This window comes from Magallana gigas, chromosome 8, assembly GCF_963853765.1.
Source record: "Magallana gigas chromosome 8, xbMagGiga1.1, whole genome shotgun sequence".
Lineage (NCBI taxonomy): Eukaryota > Metazoa > Mollusca > Bivalvia > Ostreida > Ostreidae > Magallana > Magallana gigas.
Window position 1 is genome coordinate 4,267,036 of NC_088860.1, and position 11,826 is coordinate 4,278,861.

At 35.3% G+C, this 11,826-nt stretch overlaps 1 protein-coding gene and 1 long non-coding RNA gene across 2 annotated transcripts; one reads left to right on the plus strand and one right to left on the minus strand.

Annotated features, from left to right (window-relative positions):
* Window positions 1–2,077: 2,077 nt before the first annotated feature.
* Window positions 2,078–4,207, minus strand: LOC117690087 (uncharacterized). Its single transcript, XR_010708485.1, has 2 exons — window positions 4,013–4,207; window positions 2,078–2,437 (listed from the first exon to the last, which is right to left on the minus strand). It is a non-coding gene; the product is annotated as an uncharacterized lncRNA (long non-coding RNA).
* Window positions 4,208–10,343: 6,136 nt separating this feature from the next.
* Window positions 10,344–11,294, plus strand: LOC136270639 (uncharacterized protein MCAP_0864-like). Its single transcript, XM_066068937.1, has one exon. It carries the CDS (start codon window positions 10,344–10,346, stop codon window positions 11,292–11,294), a length of 951 nt encoding a protein of 316 aa, XP_065925009.1.
* The last annotated feature ends 532 nt before the right edge of the window (window positions 11,295–11,826 follow it).

The window sequence follows — 11,826 nt, forward strand, 5'->3', positions numbered from 1 at the left end:
AATAATTCTTCAATTAATGACAATTTTAAAGAAAAACCGGGTCATTAAAACCGGATCCGATTACCCGGGACAAACTCAAAAATTCCGAAATCAGCAATTCAAGTGTATTATCAAGAAGAAATTGCATTCTCTAGTATTTTGCAGAAATGCCTGGTAAGGTATATCCCAATTTTTTTGCAAGAAAGCTTGTCAGAGTAGTAGTAGATCTGTTTCTTTATGCTTAAAATGAATAAGAAGATTGAAAGATCAGCTTGAAAGAGAACTTTACCGGTATATTGAACTAAATAAAGGTAAACAAAAACAGGACACAGGCCTTGTTTACATGACAAAGAATTGTGAGCCCTGTATCTTGCTTAACACTTCACTATATAGCTAATTACTATCCAATTTTATTTACCCGTAGTCATTTGAAATGCATTCCTGAAGCATTGTAAATATTAAAAACAGTAAAAAAGAATTTGACCAAAATCGTGAACATGCCCCTTTAAGGGGACCATACTAAGCCCATCTAATATAATAGTCCTTTGAAGTAAAGAATTGACTGCATTATTCCTAAAGTAATGGATACTATGATGTCTTATAAAAAATAACAATTACTATAAAAAAGTGATTCAGTGAGACTGTGAAGACACGGTAGTAGTATGTAGGTGTATTAACTCTGAAATAATCAAGAGGGGGGGGGGGGGGGGTTATATATAGACCCCATTCTACAGATCCATGCAAATATTCTGAGAGTATTGCGATGAAAATTTTAGTCTCCACATCCTTTCACTATAGTACAGATAATGGGAATGATAATATCAAATAAATAAAAAATGTAAAATCAATACCATAATTCCATGACAAAAAAAATATTTCTAAGAAAACAGTCTTCAAATTCAAAGTTTATTTAGTATATCAACGACAGAATGGAATTTATATTGATAAAGCAGTGGCAGATGCATTGGAAGTTTTTTTTACCAATGCAGCCCCCCCCCCCTAAAAAAACCCAAACAACAACAAGAAAAGACAACGACAACACATCACCTCGGTATCATCCTTGTTTATCGAATTCACGGAGGGAGTTTTGGGTAAGTTTAGCAGACGACATAATCTGTTTCTAAATATTCTTTTACTAGCTTCTCTTCTTAAGACGTGACTATTTGAAATACATTCCGAACACTGTGATAGCAAAGTAAAGTATACAAAAACATCTGAATCGTGCTGAATCCTCCGACGCATGCTACAACGACGAATCCTGCAAAATCCAGTAGCTGAAGCCTCGATCTCACGTAGTTTACTCTGTCAAGGGAACGTAGAGCCCGACGTATTGATATAGTATAATACATGTCGATGGTAAAAATGATTTGGATACATTTCGACAATCCCATTATTACAATTGGAAAAGAAGTGTCAAAACCAACGAGCAGACACACCGCATGATCAATGTATAAAAACAAGGGCAGGAGTAGGCCGTACATAATCAGAACTCGGGTTGACTTGAAAATATGGATAGCTGGAAATGCACAAAGCGGGAAAATCTCAGAGTCCAACAATTGATGAACGCTGTTTAAAAATATTGTTACGACAAGAAGGAGTATAAATCCAACTTGATTGTTTGTGTCATGTTCTTGAAAGTCCGTCTTTGACAGTGCAAATCTGTAAATTAAAAAGAAGACCATTCCTTCTTGTAAATCTTTGTTAGTTTCAAATATAGCAGTTGCATTTACGCAGCCGTGTAGAAAAAATATCGAAATCAAACGGAGAAAATGCGATACATATGTCACAGCAGCACTAATAGTAGCTAATCCAACAATGGTCCGACACATGTCAGTAACGAAATTGTTTACGAATGTACCCCAATCTAATGGCATTGTTTCTTTGATTATAACTGATATCACAAAATAAACAACCCAAAACAAAAACAGCTGTGATAGCACACGTGATGATATAAAATCAATAAAAAAAGTGACAGAGTACAACCTCTGGGTTTTTACTAGTTGGATAATCCTGAGCGTTTCCGCTTTGCATAGTAAAATGAGAGTGATAACTAATATTGCGAAATGAAACAGTACGTAAATAAGGAACAAATACTCGGTGATAATTAAGAGATACCCTATTGTATTCGTCGTAAACCCTAAAAATAGCCATACAAATGGCAGAAAAACAGACACCAGGGCAAATTTTAACCCGAACAAGATTAGCCCCAGAGGGGATAACAAAATACTTGTCAATACATGTAAAAATACTATATCAAATGAAGATGGCTGATAGTAAAAAAATGAAAGTATCCCATTGTCATGATTATCATTTTGTTCCAAAGAATCGATGCGGATTCTCTGCATCAAACCATACAGGATGAATCCCAACATCTTGTATAGTGTTATTAGTATGTCCTGTGGCAGAAAAAGGAGTAGCAGTGGAATTAAGATCGCAACACAGATAACACCAGGCCTCACTAAAAATAGAGAGAAAATGGTGTAAGTATATTTCAGGGGTGAGAGGACATAACCATATCACCGTTTTTAAGGAAGTTGGCACCTGAAATAATTATAGCATTAAATGTTAATCATCCGAAAACCTCTTGAAGGTAAAGATGGGGGCTTAAAATGTTCAATTATTTTATTTGTGACCCATGTCACATGCCATTTTTTTGAAAATATAGGGCCCAACAGAAATGATAATTTTTCTGAAATTTTTGCTAAAATTTGACATGAAAATTGATAATTTGAAGAAATCAAACAAATATTTAGAGTCTGAACTATTCTTTAGTTATGATGATGATTTTTGAGTAATCAAATTATAACGCAAATAAAAAAAATATAGTAATATTATGTTTCCAAAACTTTGCATACAAATAGACATATACAATCAATATATCATTTAAAAGAAAAACAAGTAGGAGTCACATTTCAAAAGTTTGAGATATAGCATGAAATAAGCTAATTTTAGGCCAAAACTGGAGATAATATTTTCTTAACTTCTATGAAATATAGGCTAAATATGCCAAAAAATATCGATAGAAATATCAAAATATTGTCTAAATATGTTTGTTTTTAGCACATTATGAATTTATCGTAATACACAAACTATGTAGAAGTTTGTTCTGCATTGAAAATTAGGGAGGTAAAGTAACAGTTCTGGTATAGATAAACTTCGGTTGCAAGGGGAACCTTAAGCTTTAAGAGATCGTCTCAAGGTAAAATGATACAATATAATAAATTTATACATATATATCATCTAATAATTTAGCCATATGATTCTTTATACTCCGAATCCACAATGTATTTGATTTAGGCTGCCGATTTATTTACTTGAAATCATAGTGACAAAAACACATCACATCGCCATAAGAAAACACAAAAAGTAATTATAACAGCACATTATATAAATAGTGCCTGTTTGGGAGGGTAACAGTTGAAATTGACACCCCAAGGAAACCATTGTCAACCGACGCGAAGCGGAGGTTGACAATGGTTTTCGAGGGTAGTCAATTTCAACTGTTATCCTCCCATACAGGCACTATTTATTTTATTATACTGAATGTCTTAATTTTAGAGATTTTTTTACTGATTTTATATAGAAATGACGTGAATTTCACGGCGAACCGTACGCGCATAATTTACGCGCATGTAACAATTCGTTGTGTTACCCGTTGCTAAGTGGGTTGCTAACGCTGAGGGTAATAGAACGGATTATCAACTGCGTCTAAACCAATCAGATTTCAGTATTTAACATGAAAGTATAATAAAACAAATTCTGTTTTGCAATGATCAGACAGTTCAGGCGTTCCATACGCTTTACTAAATACAGTATTTTCCTTCACTGAACAAATGCATGTGAATATATACATGCACAACTGTAAAATGACATGTACAGTACAACTCGACAATCAAAGGAACAGTAAACATTTCAATTGACATCTAAACCTTTTCTTTGTTCATGTTATGTTGGTGAAGAGCTAGAGGCCATCGGCAATAAAGTACGTCATGGATCGAGTATAAAATATTTCACACCATGCTTCGTCTCTTACATGTAGTCGACGTCCATATGTCACTTTCTTGTGTGTGTAATAGCCATACATGTAATATTACAAGTCCTGGTAATCTCAAAACTGGCGTTAGTTCTTCCAAAAGGAAACTCCTATGAAAGGGGTCCATGATTTGCAGCTTGCGAGAGTTACATGTACGGAAGCCCTGGAAGGACCTACTACTCACTTTTGTTTTCCCTCGGACTGTAATGTCACACTTTCATTAATTAGTTTAAACAAGTGTTAGTTCGGTGAGAATTAATATTAGACAATATGGCCGATGCCAACTCATTTCGACATGTAATATTATATAAATAGTGCCTGTTTGGGAGGGTAACAGTTGAAATTGACACCCCTCGAAAACCATTGTCAACCGACGCGAAGCGGAGGTTGACAATGGTTTTCGAGGGGTGTTAATTTCAACTGTTATCCTCCCAAACAGGCACTATTTATTTTGTTATACTGAATGTCTTTTTTAAAATTTTTAAGAAAATTTTACTGCTTTTATATAGGAATAACGTGAATTCTACAGCAAACCGTACGCGCATAATTTTCGCGCATGTAACATTTTTTAATGTTACCCGTTGCCAAGTGCGTTGCTAACGCTGAGGGTAATAGTAAATATTATTAACTGCGTCTCAACCAATCAGATTTCAGTATTTAACATGAAAGTATAACAATATTTAATACAGAAACCGCATACCGTAAGTTCTGAAGACATTTGGAATAGTTGCCATTAAAATTAGAGTAGTTGCCTTTTGAATAATGACGTCATATTGTTGTGTCTGGAGCAGAACAAAATGACAGCGACGAAACTTGCTCAAACCTCTGCAGAGGGAAGGGGGGAAACGTTTAGAATTGAATAGTAACAAAACATTATAAGTAAACACTGGTGAAGCGAAGATTTTCAAAGAGTTTTTGAAAGATGAGAATGATAAATTGAAGAGTTTAAATGAGTTAAATTGGACGAGATGTTAGGCATCTTGTACATGTCTTTGCGTGGCTCATCGCTATTTGTGAATAAATAATTTATGTGTGTCGCTGTTTAACTGTATATAGGGTATAAAATACTAAGATACTAGCTCGGTTATTGGTCACTGGTTGAGAGACGTGCTGTCGTGTAAACTTAATGCGACAACATTACTAAAAACCAACCGACAAAGAAAGGACCCATAGGGTACGTGAGATGAGGATGTGAAGTAATACTGATTCAATACAGGTCTGAATAGTTTTATCTGGCATATAGACAATCATGATAAAAAGGACCTTTCGTTTCAATTTTATTAATGCAGCGACAGGTAAAAAAGATTATCCTTTGCTAATTCTTGTCATTGTTTACCTGGTTTCTTAACTATTTGAAATCATGACAATAGATAGCTAAATAAAAAGTTTGTATTTACAAATGATTGTCTACATGTATCTCTGGTTATCACAGTTCATAAATAAGGTGAGCAAAATAAAGTTTACATTATTTTCCCGAAGACCAATACCACATGTTTGTACTTAAAACATATTTACTAATGATTGTCTACATGTATCTCTGGTTATCACAGTTTATAAATAAGGTGAGCAAAATAAAGTTTACATTTTTTTCCCGAAGACCAATACCACATGTTTGTACATAAAACATATCATCATGTTGTTGTCTAAACCTCAATACAGGCACGTAGCATCGTTTTTGAAAGTAAGGTGGGGGGGGGGGGGGGGCAGACTCATTCAAAAAATGGGAATCATCAAAATCTATCAAAACCCAATCCAATTAATCGTTATTAATAGTTAACTCCTTATTTTCATACCTATTTTTTACATGCAGCAAAAAAATCGGAAGGAGGGGGGGGGGGGGACTCCATAATTATTCATTTTTTTAATATGTAAATTTAAGAAAATTAGTTGCCGCGAGAAAAAAGTGGCCCCTGCCTGCCCCCCCCCCCCTTCCCCGCTCGATACTACGTGCTTGCAATAGAAGTAAAAAAAATTTGTATACTTTCTTTACATATTATGGTTCCAACTGAAGGCATAAAAAGTGGGGGTTAGTGTGCATATAAGAAAAAAATATTGTTGGTTACATTCCCACCCCCTATTTCAAATGAAGCATTTTATGGTAACGAAATAAGCCAAACATAAACTCTTATTCACCAAAATTTTAAAATTGGTGTATTTAATTTCAATAACAATTGTAATTATGTAAAGAAAAGTATTTCAAGAATATATAGTAGACATACAACAAAATAAAATTTAAAATAATCATAAAAATAGTGCTTATAAACCATCTTCTGGGTGTGACCTTGACCTTGGTGTGAATAACATGGAATGAGATTAGGTATTTCTTGCTAATTATATGTTCTAATTCATCAAAGTTTTTAAAATAATGTAGTAATTATGAAATTAAAAATTCATTTGATATTTTTCTTTGAAAAAAAACCCAGATAGATGCATAGAGTTTGATTGACAGTGTTTTCTCAATGAATGCAAGCAATGACATGGAATGAAAAAAACTGCAACTTCAAAATGGATTGATGTCTGATCAATAAGTTTTAACCAGTATATAAGCGTTCTAGGTCAGAGCATATATTGATAGTTCGTATACATACAATTACGTGTATGATATATTCTAATAAACTGTTAGGTTATATTGTAAATGAACACACATCAATATATGGTTGCAATACAATACTGTTTTGTCTATTGATATAAGAAGTTGCACATTACTTCATCTGATCAGTTGAAAAACATTTGTTTTATGAAAATTCCCTGAATGACAAAATTATTCTTTTCAGGTAGCTAGAATATTGACATAAATTGAACACTTCATAGCGATGAGTGATTCAAAATATACTATCAGTAGAATTTATCAATTTTTCTTTATCAGGATTTTTTTTTTTTGGAGGGGGGGGGGGGTGTTGTGTTGTGTTACATCATACAGTACATACATGTACTGGAACTAATAACTAGTTCAGGAATAATGAAAAATAATGAAAATCAAAGGCAGTATATACACTTCTGATATAATGAGCTTTAACTATCACTTATAAAAGTATATCCAAAATGTTCAGCAAGCGAATGTACTGATCTTTCATGACTTTGTTACTCTTGGTCCACTTCCACACTCTTTTGACAAAACTTGTTGTGTGCTCTCTTCCTCTACTAAATGCTAGCTTTAGAACTGCATAGTTCACGTCACTGGCAGCTATTTTTCTATCCATACACTTCGTGATTCTCTTCATTGACAAATGTTCATGTGAAAAAGTTGCACTTAGCAAATAGAATGATGCCTTCTAACTATTCTGTGAATCAAAATTGACTGATCAAGTCTTTGAAGGGATATGACATCTTGTAAAGCATCATGAGCAGCATAGTTACAATGTTAGAAGATGAAACTAAAGTCTGTTGGGTATAGGATGGCAACCTTGGGAATTGTGACCTCAACAAAAGCTTTGTATCAACAAATCCTGCAACATGTTTTTTAAAAGTATCCATCTTTCCAACTGCTTACATGGTGTTGACTAAAACATGACTGTCTTAAGACTTGATGCTATGCCCAGTAAGACTTGATGCATCCAGTAAGGATGGCTCAATTTCCTTGTCAATGAAGTCAACGAAGTACTCTAAAGCAGAGGAAATTTGCTGGATTGAACAGGTTTGCTTCTGCGGAACATTGATATGACTGTCACTGAATCAGATGCAGAGGAAGAAATTGGAATTTTTTTTGGACAAAACAGTGTCAGTGTTCTTCTCATCATGCTGCAGCTATCTGGATAATGTGGCAATTACCACCTATTAAACAAAAATTAATACATAATAAGCAAAATTATGGTTTTTTCCGCTTTAGACTAGATATGCAGAACAAATTACATTTTAAAGGTTAAATGTCCATGCCATTGTGTAACAAATTAATCATTGTCACATTTAATATTTATTGTGACTTATATTGTATTAGTGCTGCAAAAAGTATAGTGCATACATACAATGCTTTAATTTCTTAGACTCTGTTGTATATCTTTACTATAAATATATATACAAATGTAGCTCTACATGAAAATAGACAGTCAATTATAATTTAAATGTAAGATTCTCAGAACAAATATTGACCAGTGATTTATTTTAAACTATTGACTGGCTAGAATATATCTAGAGGATCATCTTAAAAAACCCCTCAATAAATCAATACTGATTTGTAGATAAGCTGTCTCCTTTCATATTTTTTTAACTGCATTTGACTTGACACTATTAAAAATGATAAAACTGAAGAATAACTTTCCAGCTATGATCTTCTGTTTATTAGCAAGGTTTATTTCTATTGTAGACTTCCCGACAATTAAAATAAAATGAAAATAGTTACTATATAAACATTCAAATATTTTGTGTTTCTCATAAAATTGCCATTTCGGTAACCGCATGGGCCGCCATGTACACATGTATCGCCTGCTTGTTGTAATGGTGATGGTTTGATCTATAAGATCATATATATGCGATACTTGAGTTTGAAAAAAAAAATTATATGATGGGCATAGTGTAACATAAACGTTGCCATTTTAACTATACTAAGTCTAAAAGCACTGACGACTTACATTTCTGCTGTAAACTACATGCATCTCGATTTTCTCTACTGGAATTTCCTCTGACTCATTTCGCTCGTTAGTTGCAGTTCTAAAATAATTGTGTTGGCGATTATTTTGTTTGAATTTTCCCCCTCCTTTCCTCATCTCTCAGTTGTCATTTTCGGAGGACTCGTTCACATCGCTTTGAAAAAAGCGACCCTTTTATGGAGGGTAATCGTGTTAAAAAATCCAGACATGTAAACTTGTAAATCCGAATATGCAATCGTGTTGATGTGTGAGCCTGAGCATGAATATGTGTTATTCTGATCGTGTAACCTATAAAACTCGGGCATAAACACGTGTAAGATTTGACTCAGTTCCTTCGCATGATGCACATTTTGCAACTTTATTGTTTAACGTTACATTAGTTAATTAAACCTTCAACTTTGCACACTTTCAATCCGTAGTTTCTGCATTTGTAACTTCAGGCTCGGCAATAGCACATCTGACATGATACAAATTGACAAATGTAAAGTCTACAAGTTTGTCGAATTTTGACATGACCTTATATGGAAATAGTGACGTCACTGATAGAAAAAGGCTAGCTGCAGGTAAAGGCATGCCGTAATCGCCGGGACGGAATAAATGAACAAAAATATTAGGTAAGCCTATAATCATATTATCTCTGGATAACAACATTTCATAGAGTATTATTTTTCGGAAAATTAAATTATGAGATTGGTGTACATTTTATCAAGAGAATGTATAAAAGATGCGAGTAAAGAATTTGATCGGCTTCAGATATCCTCTTAGAACTGAAAAAATTACATTTAATGACTTTGTTTGAATACACGTGTATAAAGATATATACGCATTTTTATTCATAGGCGTCTGAACCGGGAGGGGGGGGGGGGGGCTAGGGGGGGGGGACTCAGCCCCCCCCCCACTTTTTTGCCAAGTTAGACCTTACCATTAGGAACATAGCAACAGGTAGGATTCAACCCCCTACTTTTTCCTCGCAACAAACACAATTGTTCCTTAAAAGACCTTAAAGGGAATGAAATATTAATAGTGATATTGAAAATTAGAGTCATAGTAGGTATACTAGCACCCCCCCCCCACCACCACCACCACCACGGATTAGGAATTTCATGATTTGGGGGGGGGGGGGTTGGGCAGGTAAGATTTGAGTTATTGGTATACCCTCCCCCACGGATTAGAATTTTCATGATTATGGGAATTCTTGTCAATATTTTTCATGATTAGTTTAGCCCCCCCCCCCCCTTTCAATTTGCTTCCGACGCCACTGTTATTAGAGTACATGCAACAAATTGTTAAAGTATAGGCCTCGGCTGAATTAAGAAAATATCTCCAAATGTATCCTTATCGCTACCACAAAGTTGTGACAAGACCCCCCCCCCCCCCCCCCCCCCACGCGAAAAATTACACGGGGTCCGTCAGCTGAGTTGCAAAGTTATCGATAAGAAAAACAAACTAACAAAATAACACCATGCATGCGCAACATGTAAGACGCTAGTCTATTTCGACTGCAAAGTTTTGACCAAAAACTTGGAAATTAATATTTTCTGTGAACTGAAATATGCTGGAAAGTGAATATTATGTGTTATAATTTGTGTTAGCGTTCAGAGAGTTTCATAAAAGACTGGAAAAACAAATAGAACAAGGTAAACAAAGTTTTTGTTTTCAAGGAGCGTGAGTTTCGGGTGAATAATAATCACACTAGAGTCTTGTGTATTGTGTCTTTAACCGTGGTACCGTTATAAGTACCGTTAAGAATGTCGAACCCGTCAAACCACTCAAAAAAGCGGGGCCTTGGAGAAATAGACCCTGTGGACAGGCAACCCAGCAATGAAGAAAAAACTGGTGAAAATAAAATGGAAAACTTCCAAATGAGAGATGTGATGCAGGGGATATCTAACATACAGAATACGCTGGCCAATCTATTATTGCGAATAGATGGACAGGGACGACAGCTTGACGCAGTTACAAATGAGATAAGTGGAAAACATGGTATCGAAGAAAGGCTGGAAAATGTTCAACATCAAGCTAATGATACAATGTACATCATCAATGATCTGCAGGAAAAACAGAAAAAAACGGAAAGAGAGCTTAGTAGAATGAAAGACTACGTTGTTCGACTAGAGTACTGTATTAAAACTCAAAATGACCAAATTACCGAACTTAAAGCCAGATCAATGGAAGACAATATTATAATAAGCGGAGTCGAGGAATCGAGAACAGAGATGGGCAAATCAGAAAATCTTGCCAAGATGATAAGTCACGTGTTCAGCTCGGAGATGAATATAGCTGCAGAAACAGTTGACAACCTTCAGATCTATAAACTGTTCAGAATGGGGGAGTATGACAGGCAAAGAAAATTCCCAAGACCCATCTGTGTTCAGTTTGCGAATAGAGCACATAAAGAAATCGTTATGAGACATATCAAAGTTCTCAAGGACAAAAAGTCCCCAATCAGAGTTTCTCAACATCAGCCCGAGGAACTTAGAGAAAGGAGAAAACATTTATATGAAGTCCAAAAACAATACGCACAGCGTAATATTGAAACCACGCTAAAAGGTACCAAACTCATCTTTACTAAGAGTAGATCAGTATACAAAGACAAAATTGGATCCCGTCCAACGGCTGAAGAGATCATCAACGGAGAAGAGGTCAATATTGCGATCACTCCGGTTTGCGGCCCACGCGGTACCAGTAGACTCCTATAAACAGGTGAGACGGTCTCTTGTTGAAGTTATGCGTTCAGACAGTATCGCCAGTGCTAGTCATAATATCTTTGCGTTCCGGTTCACGGGTAACGACGGAACAACGCACGACGGATCCGATGATGACGGGGAACACGGGGCCGGGAGACTGTTGCTGAAAGCGCTCATCGACAATGACGTAAAGAATACACTAGTGGTCGTTTCGCGATGGTACGGCAACAAAATCGGACCTAGACGCTTCAAACATATTAATGAAGTCGGGTTAAGTGCCGCAAGAAACATGTCGGGTTCTACCTGAACCCCAGCCAATTGAGACGGACAACATAGTCAAAGTTTAAAACAAATATATGTGTTGTTCTTGTTATTCAAACTATCGGATCACTGTGTTTATTTAAATTTTACATACATGTACAGGCCTTAGTCGCTGTAGCATCCAATTATGATATACTAATATTTCCACAATATGCGCGATTACTGTTAATTAATATTTTTACTGAAAAGCTGTACTGTAAGATAGTATAGATAGTACATCTAT